This window comes from Pinus tabuliformis, chromosome 3_1 (genome assembly GCF_031772625.1).
Source record: "Pinus tabuliformis cultivar Carrire ecotype Pingquan chromosome 3_1, CPIR1, whole genome shotgun sequence".
In the NCBI taxonomy this organism is placed as follows: domain Eukaryota; kingdom Viridiplantae; phylum Streptophyta; class Pinopsida; order Pinales; family Pinaceae; genus Pinus; species Pinus tabuliformis.
Window position 1 is genome coordinate 127692159 of NC_142301.1, and position 25852 is coordinate 127718010.

The 25852-nt window shown below is 36.9% G+C and overlaps 1 protein-coding gene across 8 annotated transcripts in view; it reads right to left on the reverse strand.

Moving 5' to 3' along the window:
- The window catches only part of LOC149186094 (uncharacterized), a 207288-nt gene that overhangs the window by 69802 nt on the left and 111634 nt on the right, over positions 1-25852 (reverse strand). For all 8 annotated transcript variants that reach the window (XM_089410893.1, XM_089410896.1, XM_089410891.1 and 5 more), the window contains one exon: positions 1050-1143. In XM_089410893.1, coding sequence (XP_089267019.1) covers positions 1050-1143 — 94 coding nt within the window. The remainder of the gene's footprint in view (positions 1-1049; positions 1144-25852) is intronic.

Here is a 25852-nt window from a genome sequence, read left to right on the forward strand (position 1 = left end):
AAGATTCGATTCATGGTTCACCGACTTAGAAAGTCAAGTTGAAGCTCTCTAATGAATCAGCATATATGTTCTTCACAAGAATGTGTAACACATACCTGTTGTAAAGGAAGGGGGGTCACCAAATTCCCAACACAGAGTTAGGCCGAAATTCTATTGCAATAAAGGAAAATGGCAAAGCTCAACTAGACAAACTAATCCCTCACAGGTACCAACTTGTGGCAAAATAAACAATAAAGAAACTATTATGTCCTTCTAACAAATTTTGTGATTGAATAACAAAGAAAAATGTTGGAAATGAAATAACTACACTAGACAAACAATTTCATCACAGCAAATAGCCCAAAGGGTTAGCTCAATCAGTTGAACCATCCTTCCAAGGCATGTTGCTGATGGGGAGGCCATCAGTCACAGGCTCAAATCAAGTTGAGTCTCTCAGGGTTACCAGCCACTGTTGTAGCTGGCAGTTGAGCTACCCTCCATCTCGATATTAAAGGGAAGAAGGGGGCATCCCCTGGGTGTTCCTTGGCAAAAAAGAAATCATTACAGAAAACATTTCCCACCATGAAAATTTGAAATACCAAAAAACTCATCCAATTCTACCATCTACAAAGCAAAACCACAAAGTAAAGATCATGTCCTCAAGTAATGCCGCAACCTTGAGCCCTCAACATATTGTGACGGCAGGCAAGAAACAACAATTGTAAAAAAGCGTCATAGTTGTGTTGGGATGAAACAAGTGCATGCAGCCCAAGATCATAGAGGATTTGGTGAAAACAACCTCACACAGCAGCAGAGGTACAGCACATGAACATTTTCAAGTTTGAGTGCATTAACATAAGGTCACATCCAAGACAATTTCAAGATCCAGAATACTAATAACATAACTAGAAATCAAAATATATCCATCTTCTTTGCAACAAGTATGCAGGATATCACTTGATCTCATAGATAACAGTTTGAAGGAAATGTTATCTATCCAAAGCTATTAATCTCTGAGATCATAAAATCAAAACCTGATGCATAGGAAAACACATTATTATATGAATTACCTTTGAACTGGGCTTAGAGTTCCTTGAATTAGGCTTCTGAATTTGTCCTCTAAGATTCCTGCTTGACTCCTCATTCTTCTGTAGGAAATTATGCCTGGAAAAATTCAAGAAATGAACATGAGAATATTGCAGTTTCATCTGAATTGTAACATCAGTTATTCTCGGTTTCATGTTTTCTATCAGATTCTGGATTTCAAGTTTTGAGTTGAACGTTCATTGAAACAAAATCATTTACTCGAACAAAAAAAAGAAAAGGACGGCAGGTATCCACGCCAAAAACACATAAAATGACACTAGGATAAAACAAACGTTGCGTGCATTTCGCAAGGGTTTTCTTATGAAGGAACCAAGAGGGCAGGAACTCATGGCCCTATTGGATCATCAATCAAAAGGACTTTTCAAAGAAACTTCCTAGGCCTTCATTGTAACCTCTGATGCAAGAAATGTAGATGATGTAGGAGCATAAGCTCTCAAGTTCAAACTCGTTGATTAGGCCTAGGGGGTCTTGACATTTACCAAGGGAGTGGGTTCCCTAATTATTTAAATGATTGAAATTCCTATGTTTTATTGGAATTCTAGAAAGTTTGTATTATTTGATTGAAATACATTGTAATCAGATCGCTCTAAACAGATCTCAAGACTGGAGTGAGTTAGAGACTAAGTCCCCTGACACGGGGATTCGGGACACGTAGGATTCGAGATTCGTGGTGTCGGATTCGGACACGCTGATCCCCCGGAACAGGACACGTTAGGACACGTTATATATTATTTTATTAAATATATATATATATATATATATATATTTAAAAAATATACATATATATTAAAAATTAGATATTATCATATTTCTTACACAAATTTTAATTAATGATACAAATTTATTGATTTCAAACATAGATCTTCATCTATAGCTATTAGCATGCATAGTACATACAAAATTCAAATAAATGTCAGTGGTACTGGTCACATAAATGATAAATCTATTAAAAATTTAAATCATGATTCATAACTGAAAGACAACTTACAACTACAAGATAGTAAGATAAACACACTGACAGCTGTAGTTTTCTCATTAAGTCATCAAATCAAAATGTGTTACATAGGTAGTGTTGGTGCAATGCCAATGGCAGATAGAAATAGAAAATATAAAACAACTACAGGTATACAAGCCTCAAGGCATCAATCAGCATCAGAATCAGCATCACTGTCCCCATCATCATGGTCCCCGACTCCCCACTGCTCTCCTCTAATCCTCCTACTCTGTTGTATCCATAGTCGCCTCTGCATCTGCTGGTATGGAGGTTGACCCCTCTAAGTCATCAAATCTAACAGGCTCTAGCACTGGATCATTGAGATCCATGTTGGCCAATGCCAACTCAACAGTGGTGTCCATACCCATATCATCAGGAACAGTGTTACTTGGGAGCGGGAGCGAAAGCGGGGAGCGGGAGCGACATTCAAAAGCTCTTGGTTTGGTGCTCTTGATTAAATACCAGTTCCATACCCTAATACATGACAAAATTCAATGGAAACATTGTAATCCCTCAATCCTAAAATCCTGAAAAACTGATAAGTCTGCTGGATTTTGAATGAAATCTAAAATTCTACTTTCTCCATATGAAATCCAATGAGGCCGGAACCACTCTCAAACATCCTGAGTCATTTCATGGTAATGTTAAAAATTTAAGTAAAAGGATGAAAATGAAGATTAAGGAGAATGTCACTTTTACTTTATTAAACATTACCATGAATAGCATATCAATACTAAGGCCTAGACTTGATCATGAAGCTACCAAAATGCTTTACTCCTTGCTCCAACAGCACAAATCACTTGCCAAATGACAATTTTAATGAGCAAACACACCCTTTTCATTCCCGCGCTGAACTTAGCAAGTCCTGGAAACCAGACACGTGTCCTAAAATCGTGACACGCTTTTGAAAATTGCGACACGCCTTCGGACACAACGTGTCTTGTGATTTGGACACGAATCCGGACTGAATCGTGTCGGATTCGCCGGATTCGGGATTCGCAGGGGGTTTAGGACGAATCCGGTGACTTAGGTTAGAGAGATTCTAGGAGCATGTTAGAGATCTTAACAGGATTTTGTGGATCTGAAAGATCCTAGGGATTGTTAGAGTAATTAGTGGATCTGAACCATAATTAGTTCAGAATCATTTTCCTTAAGCACTGTAAGACTACAAGAGAGGAAAGGCAGGGAAGGTGAGTGTGGAATGTGGAGAGAAAGGCCAGGGCTGCGTGCCCATGTTGGAAATCAGGCCAAGTACTGTATATATTTGAAACTGGTTAATGAAATACAGTTTTATGTGCTTTGGAAGTTGGAACTGTGAATATCTCTGTCAATGCGAAGTAAATATCTCTGTTCCTATATAGATGATGAATGGTGCTAAATGTCTGAATTGTTATGGCTGGATATTTCTGGTGGTAAATGACTACAGGAATATATGATTCCAGTAGAATGTTTGGAAACCCACTTAATAGATTGAATAGATGTGATATTGGATTGAATCCTGTTGAGTGCATTGAATTGTGGACTTGTTTGTGAGAGGATTGCTCTGCGTTGAGCAATATTGATGAAATCATTTGTTACTAAATATTCTGGGGTTTTCTTTTGTGGAATCGTTGTTTGGAAGTTTGCCTAGAAAGCAAACGAAATTTCTGTGCAGAAATTGTGTGATACTCTGCGTGAGCAATTTATGGTCATCCAGAATGTGCAGGAAGCAATAATCAGTCTTGTGTGGATCAATACAACAGATCCAAGTATTGAATCGAACCCTGAGTGCTGGTTAATGGAGGAAATACCCAACAACCCAATTATGTAACAAGGCGTGGTTAAGTCTTGAGTTAAATTGCTGTGGGAAAATGCATTGACAAGGTTGATAAATTCGTGAGGGTTTGGGGATCTCATTATTTTCAATTCTTGAATTGAAGTCTGCATTAAGCTACAAAGGGGGTGTAGTCATAGTTGACGCTGTACTTAAGGTAAGTGATTTATTCATGCAATCTAAGTTCCACATGATGTCAACAGATTCGAATCTCTTTGGGATCCGAATTTCTTTATAAAATCAAACTGAAACCTATGGAATGAGTCCCTGAGGAAGAAAGTTCACTTTTGAGCAGTTATTTAGTTTTCTTTGTGAAATCTGGAACCTAACCATTGAAAGCAAGGGATTTCCCAGGTGAAAACGCCCAGCTCGATCACTGAAGAAGATTAGGTTAAATTTTGACCAAATCGTGGTAGTTCGGCATCTCTGTTATTTACAATTGCTGTGGAAACCATTTTTGTTGACCTTCTGCCCATTGAATCCAAACTTGGAATCATGGTTATGATAATGCTGTCTGCAAAACGCTCCTTATGTATGAGAAGTACGTAATAACAAAGGAGTGTTATAAGAGGGGTTTAAATGGAGGAGATCGAACGGTGGTGTTTTAAAGGGAAGTCAAAGATGACTTGAACGCCAGTGTAAAAGGTTTTGATTGAAGGAACAAGCCTGAGAAAGGAATACTCTGCGTGGATTTAATGAAGGGGATTCACTATTGTGCATATGCGATATCAGTTAAAAACAAGTGGAGATGTTAAGCACCTCATCTCAAGACTTGTGGTCACGAGGGAATTGTGTATTGACTCGGGGAACTCAAGGTAAGGTATTACACTTTGTTTTGGTCACAACTGAAACTGCAGACCTGTGATGAAGGAATACGCAAGAAGAGTAAATTTTATTGCACCAGTACGCATAAGTTTGAAAAGTACTTGGAGAATAGGCTAACTATATACTACAAGCAATGATAATAATCTCTCTCGAGAAAGAGAGTAAAATTCAAAATTATGGATATAGACCCAGATTATTACAAGGAAATTGACACATGAAAAGTAAGTTTTGGAGCGACATCCTTTATCCATACTTAGTAACCGAAAAAATATGTCAATGGTGGCTAAGCATAGTGGTGAAAATGACTAATGCAATCATTCGGAAAACATGAACAAGCAGTGTGCCACAAACAGTACAAAATGCTATGAAGACTCTTAATCTTGTAGGAAAAGATGAAGAACTAACCCTGTGCACTGGTAAACTAGATGGAAAATTGGACTTTATAAATATTGGAAAAGTGTCTCCATGCCAGCTTCCAATGCCCACACGCATGTCATTGTCAATCTCAAAGTAAAGATTCTTCAAAGACTCGATAAACTGATTGGGAGACTGAACTTTTAAACATAGGAAAATGAATCCCGAAGTTCTATTTTGACAGCTGTTAAATTATAGGTGTAGAAGAATAACTCATGTTGATCTTGAGTTTGAGTATGAGATCTTCAAACCAAGTCACAGCTAGATAATCATGCTTTTTGGTAGCAAGAAAAACATAGTTGCATGGGAACTGCTTCTAGCATCTTTGAAACTCATTTTCACCATTCTAACATTTTTGGGAATATGGGAATAGGAACTAAATGTCCCCAGTTGGTTCGGAATGGTTCTAAGAACTTGGGGATTTTTGGGGATTTTTTGGGATCTTTAATGCCAAAGAAATGGTAACTTGGGAATGAGTTTCCAATATAGAGAGTTAAATTAAAATTTTATTTTTGATATAATAAATAACAATTTCCAGTGTTATTAAATTAAAATGTGTATATTTTTATTCAATACTTAATTTATTATAATTATTTTTATTATATTTATTCAAAATAACACTCCAAAACAAAAACTAAACTACACATAATTCTTATTTTAAAAATTATTAGTGAATATGAATAACTTTTAATGCATGTATGCTTCCCTTCAAATCTGGACTAAACATGAAAATCTCATAAATTAATGCCTTGTAAATGGCAAGCATTTGCAACCATATTCTTTTTTATTGTGGATATGAATAACTTTCAATGCATGTATGCTTTTCTCCGAATCTGGACTAGACATGAAAGTCTCATAAATTAATGCCTTGTAAATAGCAAGCATTTGCAACGATATCTTTGTTTTTTATTGTATTTTCATATTATGAGTAGTACTACTTAACTTTTTTCCAATCAGAACCCGAGCAATGGTTCAAACTTACAAAGATGTTAAAATTTATATATGTATTTTATTTTTTGTTTTCTTGTTGAATATTTATGGTTATTAAAGTTTCAGTATTATGTTGTTTCTCCTTTTCTAGTTGAATATGTATGGTTATTAAAAGTTTCAGTATTCTGTTAAATATATTCATAAAACTGTAAGGACAAATTAAATTAGTAATTTCTATAGTATAGTTGTTCAAGAAATATAAGGTTCTGATTTGTTGTTCAAAAAACATAAGGTTTTGATTTTGCAGATTTTAATATAGTTTGAAATTCGTACATTTTAATAACAAAAAGAGAATTTGATATAATAACATAGTAAAATCTAATATATTGTAGTATAAATACTATATAGCAATTCTAGCACATAGTAAGACTAGATCTGCCTTAGATTGGCCTTCAATTTGTTTGAAATAAAATTTAAAATGTATCACTATCTGGATACATTATAAACTAAAATATTTTATATTTTCTTAATATATAATATTGTTGCTCCCAATTTGATGTTTCTTGCAAATTTAGGCAAAACATCTAGCCATTTCAAACATTGGTGTCCATGTTCTGGAAACTCATGCAACATAAATGCAAAAAATCCCATAATAATAATTTTATCCAAGTTGCTTCTAGTCACATTTAGAAGGATTAGAATTGGAGTTGGGAGCTAGGACAATCTTTGACATTTTATGATACCAAGAAGTTTTATGATAGAGTTAGACCAAATTTGTAAATATCACATAGAATGAATAGAAGATCAGGGTTGTAAGCCACCAAGAATAGATAGGTAAATAGATGCTAGTCAGCCCATGAGGCGTAGACCGATCGGTTTGTGTGGGGTTTAGTCCCCACCATGTTGTAAGTTCAAATCTCATGGGGAGGAGTTGAGGATGGGAACCACTTTGGGGGAATTAAACTATCCGAAAGGGAGTCCAAGGTCAATCGAGCTTCGCACAATCCTAGTGATAGCATCCCATTTGTGGGCAAATCATTCTTCCATCCAACATTGGAGCTAGGCCTGGCCTAGGCTCAGCCTAGTTCAAAATTAAACAATTAAACAACAACAGATGCCAATCAATGGAAATAGAACACTACAATTGCTCTTAAGATCAGTGTTGAAAAAATTGAAATCAAGAAAAAATTGGTAGGGTTGTCAACTTGGAAAATCAAAAAAAATTGGCAAGCAATAAGAAATGAAAAAAAAAACATTTTTTTAAATTTAAATTTAAGAAAAAATCATATTAAATCATATTTTTCAAGTGTAGGCAATTTTTATTTGAAAAATGATCAAAATTTTCATGGTAGGGAAAAATCGTCAATTTTTTTTGTTTTTTCCAATTAATTGGCAATGTTTATGTTATGAATTAAAATATATATAAAATAATACAAATAATATAAAACAATAATAATAATAATAAATAAATGATTAATTAGTAACTAGTTAATGAAAAAGTATGTCCCTAAGGACATAACCGTTGGTGAAGAGGTACCTACCTAGGGTATATAAGCAGACCCTCGCCCTCATTGTAATGATCTCATCTCATATCAATTATTTTATAATATTCAATATACACTTGTTCTACAATGGATGTCTTTATCTTTAAAGTTTTTTGAAGTATACTATGTTGCGTATACAAACCTTGTTCATTACGTTGGTGTCAGAGCCACGTTCTCCGATCACCGGCCTTTAGCCAACAATCTTTCATCAACCTTGTTGTCATCACAAACCGAAGTGTTTCGCTACACAAGTTGGAGTTTCTCCATTTTTGACAATTGGCCCTTGGCCATTAAAAAAAATTATATAGTGGAAATGGAGAAATAAAATAATCATATAAAAAAAAACAAAGGATATTAAAAACATACATTTATTAAAAAGAAAAAGGTGCTATTCTAAAAAAAAGTAATAATGATAATAATAAAATCAAACATTGTAAAATATATATATATATATATATAACACAAAACCTTACCCTACCGTCTTCACCAATGGACCACCACCATTGCCACCGTAGCCCATCCTCTCACTTACCAACGCCATAGTCGAAGCCCATTCATTGTCGTTTTCTGAATACTCTTACTGTCAAACATTCTGCTACCTGAGTAAAATCCATCAGTTGTTCTGTCAACCTCTGTTCCGTAAACCCACGCAACCCCCAACAACCCTCTCTGTAGTTGGTCCATTGTCTTCGGCTGCCATTCCAATACCCTTTGTCCAACCACATCCACTGTCCCGCGACCACTATCCCTACATCCTTCCGCAGTCTATCTCGATCGGCAGACCACTGTTGACTAATACAATCTGCCCTTTCTTTTTTCAATCAGTTAAATCCACTGTCCTGTCCCGCGCGAACAGTCACGATCGTCGGACTATAAAACAGTCAACATTTTGTTCCCGTGGGTCATTTGGAAATTAAAGAATTATATAATTTAGTATATATTACCTTATTATATATTTGATTATATAATTATATTAATTCATTATATAATTTCATAATTATATAATTATTTATATATTTAACTATATATATAATTTTACTTAAAAAAAAAATTAGTTCAAGGTTAAACAACCTTAAAGTTTTACAAAAGAATATTTATTTTGAAAAAAAAAAAAAAAAATTGAAGCAAGAAGGAACTAAGGAAAATTCAAAGTCAAAAACATAAAAAGAGAATTCGTAAAGGATCCATTATTAAGGTTTGAAGTAGTAACTAAATTTTAAAGGAGAACCATTATTTAAAGGATCCATTATTAAGGTTTGAAGTAGTAACTAAATTTTAAAGGAGAACCATTATTTAAAGGATCCATTATTAAGGTTTGAAGCAGTGACTAAATCTTAAAGGAGAACCATTATTAAAATTGAAGGCCAAAATTAATTGAAATTCTTTTTAAGGAAGAAAAGGTTATTAAAGATTCATTATTAATGTTTGAAAAGGCGAAAAGGGATACTTAAAAAAAAAATCCAAGTTGATTAGTCCCCAAGTTCCAAATTACAAGTTATTTAAGTCTTAATAATCCACATAAACGAAGAAGTATTAAAGGAAAGAGTATTTTTTCAAAATTTTGAAAACGATCACTAAATACAAGAAAATTGGAAATGACGAGGGAAGGAAAATTCTCCTATAAAAGTCTTCCAATTGTAGATTGTAGGTTAAGTACATTAAAAGGATATACCCAAGAAAATGAGACTAATATTACTATCAGCACATGATGAGGAAAATTATATCAATGTTAACTTGGCGAATCAACTATTACTTCCCGAGTCAAGCTGATCCAAGTGGATGTTGGTGGCCAGCCACCCATCCCACATGGACCCCCACAACTGTCTCCTTTAGTTTTTCAGTTTCCATAATTCTAGCACAATTTACTATTTTTAGCAGTTTTTTTGGGTCCTGAACCTCTAGAGCCATTTTGAGGCCCTAAACAACGTTTTTTGGGAAATCTGGGAGCAACATCGGTCCAACATGGGTCCATGGACCGATGTTGCTCTTCCCAAAGTTGTAGGGCTCAAATAGATCTTTCTAACGAGCTATTGTACGCATCAAACGAAGATCGGGTGCCAAAGTTACGACCCCGGGAAGTTGATGTACCAACTTACACAAAACGGGGCCCACAATTTGGCGTTCCATCCTCTAGGGTTAGGTTTTGGGATGTTTAGGGTTTTCCATTGTTTCTCAACAATAAATAGGACTTCGAGCCTCATTGTAACATAGTTCAGAGGCATGTAGCCACCACATCTCTTCTCAGAGATAAGCTACCATCGCCCTAGCTGGTTTATTTTCATTTCTGTTTGTAAGCATATTTCAGTATTTTACATTAATGAAATGAAATATTATTTCCGCTACATCTCTGTATTTATGGTTATCTCTGTAATTTGTTGCATTCTTGTTTAAATCCAGATCAATGGTATTAGAGCGATCTGCTTTTTCTCTGTTTCTCTTTGCATGTCCCCAACGAGGTCAGGATATAAGGAGTTAGGGTTTGAACTAGTCGAACCTTTGCAAGACCAGCCTCTCAAATCCCGACGACCTCCCATGGCGGATGAAAAGAAAGACAAGGGGGCAGGAGATCCTATCAAAATCTTGCTCGAAGAGGCCCTCGAGCGACAAAGGAACGCGATGATGGACAATTTTACCCAGATCCTTCAGTGGCTACCCAGAGGCGACGCATCAGCTTCCAACAACTACTCTGGAAACGCCACACCCTTTAAGGTACAAGTTAATTTTGAAATCCCCATCTTCGAGGGTCATATAGACGCAGATGCTGTAGATAAATAGTTAAATCTGCTAGAAGGGTATTTTTTTGTTCATGAATTTTCGAGTCGGGAAAAGATTGTTTTCGCTCTTCTCAAAGCAGCCCCCCACGTCAAGGATTGGTGGAAAACCTACTGCGAGCAGAAGGATGAAAGTAGGGGCTCACTATTTTCAGTTGCATCCACTTGGAATTCATTCTGGGATGCCATCAAGGAGCAATAATACCCTGTCAAAAGCTATGAGGACAAATACATAAAGTGGACCACGCTGCGACAGGTAAGGGACCAAGATGTGTCGGAGTTCACAAACATTTTTCATACCCTTCGCACACAGTTGGGTATCAAGGACTTTGAGCAGCATTTGGTACTCAAGTACCACGGCTGCCTACACAGATACATCCAGGAAGAGATGGAGTTCCTAAACATCTCCTCGCTCAGCACAACATACTGATACGCTGTCAAGATCAAGCAGAAGTTTAAACAAAAGAAGCGAGACTTTAGATCTGCAAATCCGAAGACCAAAGGACAAAGCCAAGGAGGGATGACCCAAGACAACCCATCCAATGTTGCACGAAGCGGGGACGTTTTTTGGAAGCGGGGACGTAGAAGTGTCATTTTCCAAAAATCTAAGAAGCGAAGCGTCCGCGGAAGCGTCTGCTATATATATATATATATATTTGCATTTATACTCAAAACAAACATCCCAAATACCAAATTAATTGTAGAAGACATGAAAACATGCATATTTTTGCATAAATCAAGATAGATATGGCATCCATGATTCCATTGTAGTTACTAGTATGTACAACAATCATCTATATTCTAGCCATTACAAACATACATCAAATTTTTAAGCATATTATAAAACATTTAAGCATATTATAAAACATAAAACATAGAGAATATTATGATTTATCTAGCAAGTGAGCCACTGTCAACATTTGTCATGTCCAAAATTCAAATAATAATGTTTAGAAAATATGTCACTTGGTCACCGGCAAGACAAAAAAGGTTCAAAATTCAAATTCACAAGCCTACAAGTCTAATGAATAATCTATGACAAAAAGTAGTAGATTGTGAATATATCTACTAATCTCTCCTCCTTTCACCACGAAGAGAACGTGGCGGCAGGCCTCCACGTGGTGGCAATGAAGAAGATGGTGCCTGTGGAAGTTGTGGCACTGAAAATGATGAAGAAGAACCCCCTGTTGTTGGTGTTGAAACATGGAACCTAGGAACCAAGGGACCAGATGGGGGTGGGGATGGCATATCAACACAATCATCATCATCCTAGAATCGCTCAAAAAATTCATGCAAAAAAAAACACTAGTTAACAAAAAAATTAAAAACATGAATTAGAGAAATGCTTTATAAGGAAAAATTGGAAAATTCATACCACAATGAACATACCTGGATAAGAGCATCCTCTAATTGCTCTAATTGCAACACTCCATCCTCCAAATTGGGCTCCTCTGGATTCTTGTCCCAAATCAACAGGTCTTTATTAGACTTTGCATCTTCACAGTAATGGGACAACAATCGCAAGTTGTAATGAACATAAACCAAGCTCTCTGCCCGGTCTAAACTCAACCTGTTCCTTTTAACACTGTGGATGAAAGAATAAGAGCTCCAACACCTCTCTGTAGAAGAAGTGCTTACCACCTGTGATAGCACCCGCAATGCCAAAGCCTGTAGAAGTGGAGTACCCCTCCATGCATGTTCCACCACTCAAGAGAAGAAAAAGTCTCTCGATCTTTAATTGCATGCTTGCTCCCAAATGGACCAGTGTTAAGCGTATATTTGCTCACCTGTCTCCGTACCGATGCAACCTCCTCCTCATCAGGGATTAATTTACTCAATGCAGCCATATATTTTCTGTGAACCTCTTGATCTTGGTGTGGTTTTCTCCTGCTTCCCCCCCCCCAAGTGCTGGTGTTGAAAGCCATGATGGATGATAGTATTTAGGTGTCAAAACATATGCTAATGCATGCAATGGAACATTTAGCATTTCCCATCGGTTTTCCACCTCTACACGAATATAATTGTACAAGGTGGTATCTCTAGGCTCAACAATGTCTTTAATCTGCCTCAACATGCTATCCATTTGCTCATACACCTCCCCAATTACTGGTCGATCTGAATCTGCAAACTTGATCATGTAATAAATTGGTTTGGTGAATTGAAAAACATATTTAACCTGTGCCCAAAAGTAACTGTCAAGAACAGTGTCCTTGACTGCATTAGCACCATCTATGTCAGTGTTAATTTCATCCCCTGATTCAGCACACACCAGATTAGTTAAAGCTTGTCTCACCTTCACTAGCCGCCTAAAGGTGAGGTAATAACTAGCAAATCTTGTCTTTGCAATTTTAAGCAACTGCAACTTGGAGTAAATGCCATAGAAGTAGTTTACCCTTGTATGCCTTGTGATGAATTTAATGAGTTGCTTCCCTTTCCTGTAAAGCTCAGTAATCCACCCACATTCTTTGTGCTTCACAATATCATGCATCAAAAGGTTCAATGTGTGAACTAAGCACCCAGACCAAAAGATGTGTGGATGAGTACGCTCAATAATTTTTTCTGTTGCCTTACAATTTGCTGCATTATTTGTGATCACTTGAACCACATTATTCGGACCAACATCTTTGATTGATTGCAATAGGAGATCTGCAATGTTTTGTGCAAATGCACTGATGGAGGATGAATCATGACATGTAATAAATACTGCACCACTAGAAGAAACACTAAGAACATTCATCAAACGTTGGTTTCTAATATTTGTCCACCCATTTGATACAATGGATACCCCAGAATCTACCCACTCATTTGTAAAACGTGTCAAAGCTCTTTGAACCTTAGCGTTTTCTCTTTCTAATAACACTGTTCTAGCTTTCTCATAGTTGGGGGTGGGGATGGCATATCAACACAATCATCATCATCCTAGAATCGCTCAAAAAATTCATGCAAAAAAAAACACTAGTTAACAAAAAAATTAAAAACATGAATTAGAGAAATGCTTTATAAGGAAAAATTGGAAAATTCATACCACAATGAACATACCTGGATAAGAGAATCCTCTAATTGCTCTAATCGCAACACTCCATCCTCCAAATTGGGCTCCTCTGGATTCTTGTCCCAAATCAACAGGTCTTTATTAGACTTTGCATCTTCACAGTAATGGGACAACAATCGCAAGTTGTAATGAACATAAACCAAGCTCTCTGCCCAGTCTAAACTCAACCTGTTCCTTTTAACACTGTGGATGAAAGAATAAGAGCTCCAACACCTCTCTGTAGAAGAAGTGTTTACCACCTGTGATAGCACCCGCAATGCCAAAGCCTGTAGAAGTGGAGTACCCCTCCATGCACGTTCCACCACTCAAGAGAAGAAAAAGTCTCTCGATCTTTAATTGCATGCTTGCTCCCAAATGGACCAGTGTTAAGCGTATAGTTGCTCACCTGTCTCTGTACCGATGCAGCCTCCTCATCAGGGATTAATTTACTCAATGCAGCCATATATTTTCTGTGAGCCTCTTGATCTTGGTGTGGTTTTCTCCTGCTTCCCCCCCCCCAGGTGCTGGTGTTGAAAGCCATGATGGATGATAGTATTTAGGTGTCAAAACATATGCTAATGCATGCAATGGAACATTTAGCATTTCCCATCGGTTTTCCACCTCTACACGAATATAATTGTACAAGGTGGTATCTCTAGGCTCAACAATGTCTTTAATCTGCCCCAACATGCTATCCATTTGCTCATACACCTCCCCAATTACTGGTCGATCTGAATCTGCAAACTTGATCATGTAATAAATTGGTTTGGTGAATTGAAAAACATATTTAACCTGTGCCCAAAAGTAACTGTCAAGAACAGTGTCCTTGACTGCATTAGCACCATCTATGTCAGTGTTAATTTCATCCCCTGATTCAGCACACACCAGATTAGTTAAAGCTTGTCTCACCTTCACTAGCCGCCTAAAGGTGAGGTAATAACTAGCAAATCTTGTCTTTGCAATTTTAAGCAGCTGCAACTTGGAGTAAGTGCCATAGAAGTAGTTTACCCTTGTATGCCTTGTGATGAATTTAATGAGTTGCTTCCCTCTCCTGTAAAGCTCAGTAATCCACCCACATTCTTTGTGCTTCACAATATCATGCATCAAAAGGTTCAATGTGTGAACTAAGCACCCAGACCAAAAGATGTGTGGATGAGTACGCTCAATAATTTTTCTTGCTGCCTTACAATTTGCTGCATTATCTGTGATCACTTGAACCACATTATTCGGACCAACATCTTTGATTGATTGCAATAGGAGATCTGCAATGTTTTGTGCAAATGCACTGATGGAGGATGAATCATGACATGCAATAAATACTGCACCACTAGAAGAAACACTAAGAACATTCATCAAACGTTGGTTTCTAATATTTGTCCACCCATCTGATACAACGGATACCCCAGAATCTACCCACTCATTTGTAAAACGTGTCAAAGCTCTTTGAACCTTAGCTTTTTCTCTTTCTAATAACACTGTTCTAGCTTTCTCATAGTTGGGGGCCTTGTATCCTTTTGGGGCTTCATTGATGGCCTTTACCATTTCATGCCAATAGGGAGAGCGAAGCACATTGAATGGTACGCCGCAAGCACAAAGAAAACGGACTATCTTTCCATCCACATCATCCCTCCCAGCAACATTAAGGAAATCCCCTATTGTTCTTCTACCTCCAGAGCTTGCAGAAGTACCATGAGGAGATGAGCAGCTACCAAATTTAGAGGTTGCACTTGATTCAGAATGAGTTTCTTGTTTCTTGTTTTTTTGTTGTGCAGCCATCTCTATTTGGATGTATTTTCTTCTTTCTTCAGTTGAAATGTTTGAGCAAATTTGTACCCCCACAGGACCCTTTTTTTCATCATTGTCCAGCACCCCACAAAGATGCCTCCTCAGATGGGTATATGAACCACAATATAGTTTTCCTCCATGACAACCATGAGGGCACACAAATTTGTAAGATCCACCACCCTTTACCCCATCAAGTTTGGTCACATAGTTCCACAAGGGTGTTGATGTAGCTTTCCCATCTTGTGTTTCAGTGTCCCCTTCAGGTTCATCCCCTTCCTCTTCAAACCCTTCCTCCTCATCATACATTGGGTCACTCATATTGGGACCACTGTCATCTTGTGTTTCTTCCCTTCTATTCCTATTCCCCTTTGCCATCATTAAAACCAAGAGTGGAATGATACATAGAAGCCAAAAGAACACCATCTTGGAATATGGATATAGGTGGTGAACAACCTGTAAGTAAAGGAGCAAGTAAAAACAATGGGAAAGAGTAGGAGAGGGAGGAGAAAAATACAAAAAAATTGTCAAAAAAATAAGGGAGTTTGGGGTTTGAACTTACCTCTTTAGCTCTTGTAGATGAAGTCCTCCAAGCTCCTCCTCCTTCTCCTAGCTCCTCCTCCTTCACTCCTCCAAGCTCTCCTCTCTTCTCCTCTCCTTTCCTCTCTTCTCTTCTCCAACTCTCATAAACTCAAAGTGAGAAAATGAGGAATGAATGGGGGCTTTATTCTCTTCATTCCTCACCTTAACCTCACTCTAACCTCACCGTAACCCACCCCCTTTATGCTAAGTTAACATAAATTAAAAAAAAAAAAAAAATGATTTTTTGCCTTGCGCGCGACCTCTTCCGAAAGTGTACAGAAGCGTACGGGAAGCGTACACTTCCTCCTCCAAAGCGCCACGCTTCCGAGGCCCAAAGCGCCGTACAAAGCACGCTTCGGAGGCCTGGAAGCAGCGCTTCCGTACCATGCTTCCGAATTTCCAAGAAGCGGCAAAAAATTCGGAAGCGCGCTTCCGGCCAAGCTTCCTAGGCGCTTCGGGGCTTGGAACCGGGGGGGGGCGCTTCGTGCAACATTGAACCCATCAAAGCCGCATGAAAAGAACAACATCACGAAGTCAAGGAAGGACACAGAAAAGTGGTGTGAGTTCCATAAGAGCCCCACTCATAACACGAGTGTCGGACCAAGCAATTGCTCGTGGCCGAGTTGAAGGCTTCCGAATCAGATGCATGTTCCGACCCTAAGTCAGAACCCGACAAGGGGAATGACAAAGGGAAGTAGATCATTGATACAGAGCCTAGCACCACTTTTGCCACCGCCAAGATTCAAAAGAATGAGCCTGAAAAGCTAGAGGAAGGGGAGTGTCTTTTCCACTCACAAATGTGGGTGAAGGGTTCGCCGCTGCAATTCATTGTTGACAGTGGGAGCCAGAAGAACCTCATTTCAGCAAAGGTCGTGAAGCGGTTGGGCCTATCGACTACACCACACCCGCGGCCCTACAGTATTGGGTGGTTTCATGAAGGACGAGATCTCCGAGTCTGCCAACAATGCCGCCTTCTCTACAGCATCAAGCCCTTCACAGACGACGTATTGTGTGATGTTACACCTCTGGATGTTTGTGATGTATTATTAGGCCAGCCATACTTGTGGAGGTGACATGCTGTGTATGAGTCAAGGCCTCGCGCTGTCATTATTTCTTTGAATAATTCATTATACAGGATACCGGAGGTAGCCCCACCTACCGCCACCTCTTTGATCACTGCCAAGAAAGGCAGCAATCTCATCTCCCAGACTAGGAAATTCATTTTCTATCTGGTTCACTCCCAAAGTTAGGGGAAGATCGTCACCACATCCATGACCCCCGCGAAGGGTTCCTCCACGCAGCAGCAGCAGCAGAGGGATATGGTCATGAAAGAACACAGAAAAAACTTCTCCTCACCCACAGGGGTATCACACAAGCTTCAAGTGGGAAACAAAGTCTGGTTGCATCTATAGAAAGAACGCCTTACAAGATCCCATCAGAAGCTCCGACCACGACGACATGGTCCTTACACCATTACCAAGGCTGCGAGAAATAATGCTTTGAAGCACAACATTCCCCCATTCCTTCGATTGCACCAAGTGTTCAACGTGGACCGTCGTCGACCATGCTTCCCACTATTACTGGACACATCAGAGATTGCAGAACAGCTCACTAGGGACCAAGTTCAGCAGATGGAGGAACTCAACGCAATGGGAACCATTGCTTCCTAAATGGGGAGGAATGATCCAAGTGGATGTTGGTGGCCACCCACCTATCCCACTTGGACCCCCACACTTGTCTCTTTCAGTTTCCTTAATTCTAGCACAATTTACTATTTTTAGCAGTTTTTTCAGGTCCTGAATTTCCGAAGCCATTTTGAGGCCCTAAACGACATTTTTTGGGAAATTTGGGAGCAACATGGGTTCATGGGCCAATTTTGCTTTTCCCAAAGTTGTAGGGCTCCAATAGATCTTTCTAACGAGCTATTGTACGCATCACGCGAAAATCGGGTGCCAAAGTTATGACCCTGAGAAGTTGATATACCAACTTACCCAAAACGGGGCCCCACAATTTGGCGTTTCATCCTCTAGGGTTAGGTTTTGAGATGTTTAGGGTTTTCCATTGTTTTTCAACAATAAATAGGCCTTCGAGCCTCATTGTAACATATTTCAGAGGCATGTAGCCGCCACATCTCTTCTCAGAGATAAGCTACCATCGCCCTAGCTGGTTTATTATCATTTTTGTTTGTAAGCATATTTCAGTATTTTACATTAATGAAATGAAATATTATTTCTGTTACATCTTTGTATTTATGGTTATCTCTATAATTTGTTGCGTTCCTGTTTAAATCCAGATCACAAACATAGGAGAAAGAACAAATATTTTTAGCCAAAAAGAGTATGAAATTAATGATTTACAAGTAATAATTGCATCTCTCAATTTTGCGTCGTAACTATGTTTAACCTAAAGAGTGACCCAATTTTTGGTCAACCTTGGTTAAAAGAATTGGGTATGTTGATGTTAAACTTAGAAAAACAGATTTTTGAAGTCAAAGTCAAGATTTTCGTCATCAGAAAACTATAAGGATATTTCAAAACTGATGCTACAAGAGAATCAAGAAACAATATCAAAGAAACATAAGGAGCTTGAAGAAGTCATATCCAACAAAAATAAGGAAAATTCATGTTTGAAGGAGCATAATCAAAAACTACTTACACAAGAAAGAAAATGTAAAGATAAAAAACATCAGTTAAAACAAGAAAAGGAAATTTCTGAAAAGAAACTCAACGAAAGTCTATCAGGAAAAGAAGAGGGAAGTTTATGCTTAAAGAACCTTAATCAAGGGTTATTAGAACAAATCAAGTGTTTAAAAGATGAGAAGTTTGAAATACCAAAATAAAGTTGACTTAGAAAATGAGGAACTTTTACGTCTCAGAAACCATAATCAAAGTCTACTCACTCAAATAAAGAAACTAAAAAGTGACAAAAAGTCACTAAATGACAAGTTAGAACAACTTACTCAAGAAGAAATATTGAAGTCTCCAGTTGTAAAAGTGCAAGTTGAAGATAAGGGAACAAATACCGATCCAGACAATATCATAACTCAAGAAGATGAAAAACCAACGAAAGTTAAAACATATTCAGATGTTGCAGTTCAAACAATGGAAATTCCAAGTGATGATTTTGTAGCCAACTCAGCAACATTAGTATTTGAAGTGGACCAGGAAACTGCCACATGCATGATAAGGGGAAATCCAACCAGAAAAACTCCTTCTCAAGATCCAAACCATAAGAGCAGACAACTAAGTCAGTCTATATATTCGAACCATTCAAAACAGAAACAACAGATTTATGTTCCAAGGAATATTGAAATTTGCAAAATCCAGTCCTATGACAACAATTCATTACAAATTTCCAGTGATCAGAAGATTAACTTAGGTTGGCCCGATCCATTCTCAGTTTGACAATTTTGTTTATCACTCAGAGCATCATATCGTCTTGTATCAACGAAGATGAAAGTTCGGAAATGAGAAAATAATCGAAACAGGAAAAGAGATCAAGCCCTTCATCAATAAGCTTTGAGGATAAAGCTTTTTGAAGAGGAAGACAATGTTATGAATAAAAATATATATAAAATAATACAAATAATGTAAAACAATAATAATAATAAATAAATGATTAATTAGTAACTAGTTAACGAAAAGAGATGTCCCTAAGGACATAACCATTGGTTATGAGTTACCTGCCTAGGGTATATAAGAAGACCCTCACACTCATTGTAATCATCTCATTTCATATCAATTTTTTGATAATATTCAATATACACTTACTTGTCCTACAAAGGATGTCTTTATCTTCTAAGTCTTTTGAAGCATACTCTGTTGCGTATACAAACCTTGTTCGTTACAGTTTCCCCACTTCTTAAGAACTAAGTATTGATATGGATGTTTTCAACCACAGTTTTGTAAAGAAAGTCAAGCCATACAGTATTCACTTGACTAAGGCGCACATGTTGTTAATAGAATGGTGAAGAATGTTTTCTGGGGAGGTAGAGCGAATCATCCATTTGGGAGTGGATTCGAACTGAGTTTTCTATACTTCTTGAGGCTATACATGAAACAAAGGGGGTGTTTTTCGAGGGAACAAATGGATGATTAGATCATGTTGACCACTACGTGTCATGACCAATAGTAGTACACCCCCTTTTTTCGCAAATGGGATAGTGTTTGATTGACATGTTCGTGTCGTCCAACTATTATCATTAGCTTCATCATCTTATAATGTAAACCCATTCTACATGTGTATAATGTAAATAATCTCAGCATATTCGTGTTGTATATGTAATTACCTAGGTAAACCTACTTTTCTGGTGACGATCTACATTCCGGAAGATTTTTTGTCTCACCGATCCATTCTCAGATGGTTAGCAGAGTTTTCCTTCAGCCTTATCCCAAAGTCGGAATGGATTTTGTCACTGGGATCTTAGGGGAGTCCTATTGTTCTAGATTGAGTCTATGTAAAAGTGATTTGGGAATAATCCTAACTATTTGGTTAGGTTATTTTATTGCAAATTGTTTGGTCTGCTAGATTATATTTGTGTCACAGAATTGGGTAATCTATGAGGGTCGTTTGTAAATGGGTTTTCCCCTTTGAAATGTAAAAAATGTAAAAATCATGATGTAAAGTGTCTTGAGGGTTGGAAAAATAATTTATCCCCTCATAGGTTAATTAATTAAATTTTCTGGCCAAAAATTAATTAAAATCCTAATACAGAAATTTAATTATTTCTAGGTCTTAGGTAAATTTAAATTCTCTGAAGCCAAAATTCATCGGTCCTTAAAAATTAAATTTTAAGAGGTCCAGGGACTAAGGTAAATTAATTATTTTGCTAAATTTTAAGCCTTTGGTCCCTGAGGTTTAAGTCAAAATCAATTTTTTTAGGAAATTAACTCAAAATTTTTATTTTTGAGTTAATTAAAATACATTTAATTGAAAAATTTGTATTTCCTCAAGAATTTAAAATTTCGAGGGATAAGATTAAAAGAAATTTTGATCCTCATGAATGGTCAAGATTGTTTTGACGAGGATCAGTGGAACTAGCCCTTGAAGGATTTATCTTTAAATAAAAGGTCATTTGTCAATCAATTCTTCCGATCTCTTGATCGTGTACTAAGCAAAAAGCTCTTGTGTAAACTTTTTTTTGGATAATAAGGGAAGACTTTGGGGCTAATTTTCGTCGGTGTTACTCTTCGTGGAAACACTGTAAAATGTGTCATTTTCATGTGTAAATTTTTTTTAGCCATTGATAATAGCTTCTGAAGAGTGATCTGAGTACAGGTATCTTGCTCATTCGCTGGGGTTTGAATAATAATCTAAATTCTGAACGTAATAGCAGGTATCTCTATTTGTCTAAGTTTTATTATTGTTTTCTCGCTCTATGTTGATGGCTGAATTGAGTTTTGCAGGAAAGTCTTGATTTTTAAATCATCGGGCATTCGGGGAAGTTTTCGGTTGGACCAGCGAACTCCCGAGCCGCGCTTTCTGAAGAGCCCAACGTAATTTGATCCTGGGCTTATCATAAGATATTTTTATGGGTGATGCATGAAGGGTTTTGAGCTCAGTACCTCCTTTACCAAATAAAATAAAATAAAATAAAATAAAAAAATAAAAAAATTATGTGCTAAATCGATAGATCTGGTTGTTGAGAGCCTCATATTATCAGATCTGGGAGCGGAGTTGGACTCACACTCCCTAGAACTGATAGATCTGTCATTTATGTACATAGATCTATAATTATTTTCAGTTTTCTGACTTGGGTTTTCTGTTTTTAGTTTATATCGTTTTTGTGTTTTCTTGTTGTCGTGCAGCTACAAATTTGATGGAGAAATTTGGGCAGAGTCCAGATCTAGGCCCTGGAGGGTACGATCTGGATCTCTAGGGTAAATCAACATCATTTTGCAGGAATATTATTCAGCCTTTTGCAGTCCATGGGTTTAAATTATTTTTTTTTAATCTAGAAAAATTTATAAGGGTTCCAAAAATTTTTAGATCTGCAAATTTTCATGAGGGTTTCAGAGCTGCCATTTTGCTTATTTATTTGCTAGTTGGGTTTTCGTTTTGCTGTGCAAATTTCAAATTTTTTTTACAAGGCCTACAACCTTTTGCTGCTACCTAGGGTTTTTCATTTTCGCTGCTGCAAAGAAATCTCGTTTTTTTTTTTTAAATCCTCCATTCGGCCTGCGGCTCTATCTCCTTATCATCCCTCTCTACTGCTCGATTTTTACAGCCTCATCACTGCATTTGCAGCCCTCCATACCCATCTCACTGCTGTCAAAACCTTTCATCCGCGCTGCCTGCTTCGTCCTCATCCCCAAACCCTCGAAACCCCTGCCATCGCTTCACCTATCCGCAGCTACAACCCTCATCTGCTGCTCGTTGCCCCACTGTCGACCTGTAAAAAAAAAAAATGTGATTTCCATCGTTGTCCATCCTCCCAACACAACCTCCATCTCCATCCTGCTCCAACCTCATACCCTCATTCCTGTCTGTTGACCTATTCTTCATCCTCTGCCAGTCAATCGATCTCCTCATTGCCGTCATGAACCCCTCCATTCACTTCCGTGGACCTGCAGCTACAAAACAACAAAGCTTTTGATTTCTTTGTATGGTTTTAGTTAGTTCAGTTTTTTATTTGTATTGTTATATATTACCATTTGTTTAGTTTAGTTAGGCTTTTTTTTATTTCTTTTTTTTTTACTTTGATATTTTATTTATGAGTTAGGGTTAGCCTCCTTTCGATTTTTTTTTATTTTTGTTATGATTTAGCCTAGATTTATATTTGATTTCATTCTTTGCTTAAGTTAGATTGATTAGAAGTTTAAAAAAAAATCGATTTTGTTTTCACTTTTATTTTGATCCGATTTTATTTCATTTTTTATTTTTTTATTTATGATTTTAATTTTTACTCAAAAATATAAAAGTTTTAGAAAATCTAAAAAAATATAAAATATAAAAATTCTTGACATTTGATTTTTTCCTTTCTTTTTGTTTTTTGATTTAAAATTCTAAAAATTTAAAAAATCATAACATTTTAAAAATCCTAAAAAATCTTTAAAACATTAAAAAAAAAATTAAATCCTAAAAAATAATAATAATAATAATAAAACTTTAAGATTCTAAAATTTAAAAATGAAATAAACGAAAGTAAATTAAAGGAATTGCGCTTTAACATTAAAAAAAATTAACGTGGCCTACGGCCCATTAAAAATTTGATTCATTACCCCTTTGATTTATTTTACTTACTCATTTTTCACATTGAAGTTGTTGCCTAAGGAATAATTTATATTTAAATTTGAAGTTCCTTAGTGTTATTTGGTGATTAAATGCGTTTTTGATATTTCTCTATTGTCAAGTGCAATAAACGTTTTAAATCATATTGACTGTTGGAGAAAGTTAATTGAATCTATATTTGGGCCATTAAGTGAAAATCATTTTAAATCTGGAATCTCTTGCATGTTAAAGATTTGGGCATTTACATCTAATTGTTCATGATCGTCACTTTGCCACATCTATAAGTTTTCTTTGGATGACTTGTTATTACTTAGTCTATGGTTAATTCAATATAAAGGGCACTGGTCTGTAGTCATTTATATCTTGTAATTGTGTCTTATCTTATTCTATCTATCATAATTGACCGAGACTTGCTTTAAATTCATCAAGTTATTCATCATTAAAATCCCCTAAAGCCCGTGTTCCATAGGCTACCCTCATCTATTCACCTTAGGGACTACCCCCTTTGACTTATCTAGGAGAGAGTCTAAATGGAGTGAGTAAGGATTAGAGTGGCAACCTTTACTCTGAGCATTGTCGCGGTGCCTAGACACTTTGTGCGACAACATTTTTTGGCGTCGTTCCCAGGGACCAATTTATTAGGCCTTGGCTTTACGACATTCATATTTCATCTTTCTATCATTCATTTTATCCGGCAACGCCAACATTTTTTGGCACCATTGCCGGGGATATTTAATTCTCAATGCTTCAACGACATTTTATCTTCATTCTCCTCATATCATCTTTATCATTTTTACCGACAATGCCAACATTTTTTGGCGTTGTTGCTGGGGACATTTTATTCTTGGCGTTTCAACAACATTTCCTCATCATTCTTCTCATTTCTCATCTTTTCATTTCAGCTAGGAAACAACAACATTTTTTGGCGCCGTTGCTGGGGATAGAGTTTTTTTGTCCTTGGTTTCCTCAATATCGTTTTAATCATCTCATCTTTTCCGCCATTCATTAGTCTGTCAAGCAGCAGAACATTTCCTGGCTTCGTTTGATCTTTTCATCGCCTTATCTTTCGTCATGTCATTAATCGTATCATCTGTACCTTTAGCACCTGGACATATCGGTTCGTTTCTTGTTTGGGTGGTGACTCCACTTATTCATCCATTATTTCTCAAACAAGAAACCCTCCCTTATATCTAGTTGTTTTCCTTTTGGATCTTAGATCTAGATTCATGTTCAAGTGGTGACTCCAATTCTTTCATTACTTACAAGAATTTTTACTAGAAGCTCGCTTCTTGTGGATCTCTTGATTTTTTTTAGCAGGCGTCTCTCTCTAGCATCTGTTTGGTCCCTCCATATCCCTTTAAGCAAGTCACCATGGATGATTCATTGACCCCGTGTCATTTTACTGATTTTCTCCATGATATACCGAAAGAGGCCATTCATAAATTGCCTTTGTTCTCAGGTGGCAATTCAATTGCTGTTAGAAAGCATCTACGCAAAGTTGCACATACAATAATCAAATATTGTAGTTCTCCCTAGTATAATCATGAAGATGTCAAAATGCGTCTATTTGCCTTTTCTTTAGAGGGTGATGCTTTGAATTGGTTTCATAATTGTCCTGGAGATTCTTTCACTTCTTTACAAGACATCGTCAATGATTTTATAGATATATATGGTGATCAAGGTAGCTCGCCTTGCGCCCCTAACATTGTGCAACAGAATGAGAGTGATCTTGTAAAGGATCCAGCTATCAATGAAAGATTTCAAGACAATTCTCCATATCAAAATGTGCCATCCACTTGTACTATTGTAGGACGAATCCATGATAGTGGGAAAGCAAGAACAAGTTATCAAATCAGTGTCGACAATGAAAGGGAGAATGATAAGCATCTTATAGAAGAACTAAAGCGGTTGGTTAGATACATGCAGTTCAGTCAAACACAACTTGTAAAAAATATGGAGCTTAACCAAGAAAAATTTATAACTGATTACGTTAAGGATATGAGAACTTTGTACAATCAACTGGAAAAACATGATGAGGAGATGGAAATCATGAAAATTAAACACTACGATCACATAGCCACCATAGTAGAAAAGTGTGCTCAGAATATGGAAGATATGAGGACCGACATGTAGAGTCAGCATGCTAAGGAAATGGAAACCATGAAACCTAATCATGACAGGGAAATTAATTCTATGCAAAGCAAGTTATTAGCCCTAGAGGAAAATATGACGATCATGGAATTTAATAATTCAAATCACGTGGCTACCATGGAAACAAGTTATCAAGAAGAAATAAGTTTGATTCAGAACATATTGTCAACAATGGATGAAGAAATGACCATCATGAGATTCGATTATAATAATCAGTTAGCTATCATACAAGCAAATCATGAGAAAGAGATAAACTCTATGCAAAATTGTTTGATAACCATAAAAGCGGATAATGACAAAGTAATAAAAAATATGGAAGCTGCTCAGATATGTCTTCAGAATAATTTTTGACCATGGAGGAAAACAATGCCAAGGAATTCAGTGCTATGAAGGTTGAACACTCTACCCAAATGGATGCCATAACAATACAGGTACAGAAACTTCAGCATCAGTCAGAGGATGAAAGAAACAAGGAAACGTCAACAGATCATAAGCCTCCCTATCTATTGCAACAAGCTCCATCTTATTATGAGTTCATTTGTTCCATTAAAAAGTGGCTAACTAAAGGTGACCCGGATAAAATGGAAATTAATAAGAATCAGGTTCATGCTCACATGGTTAATCAACCAGTCATAAAAATATCAAATTATAACTCATGACACCTGTGAGACTGATCCATCATTCTTGACAGAGCAGATG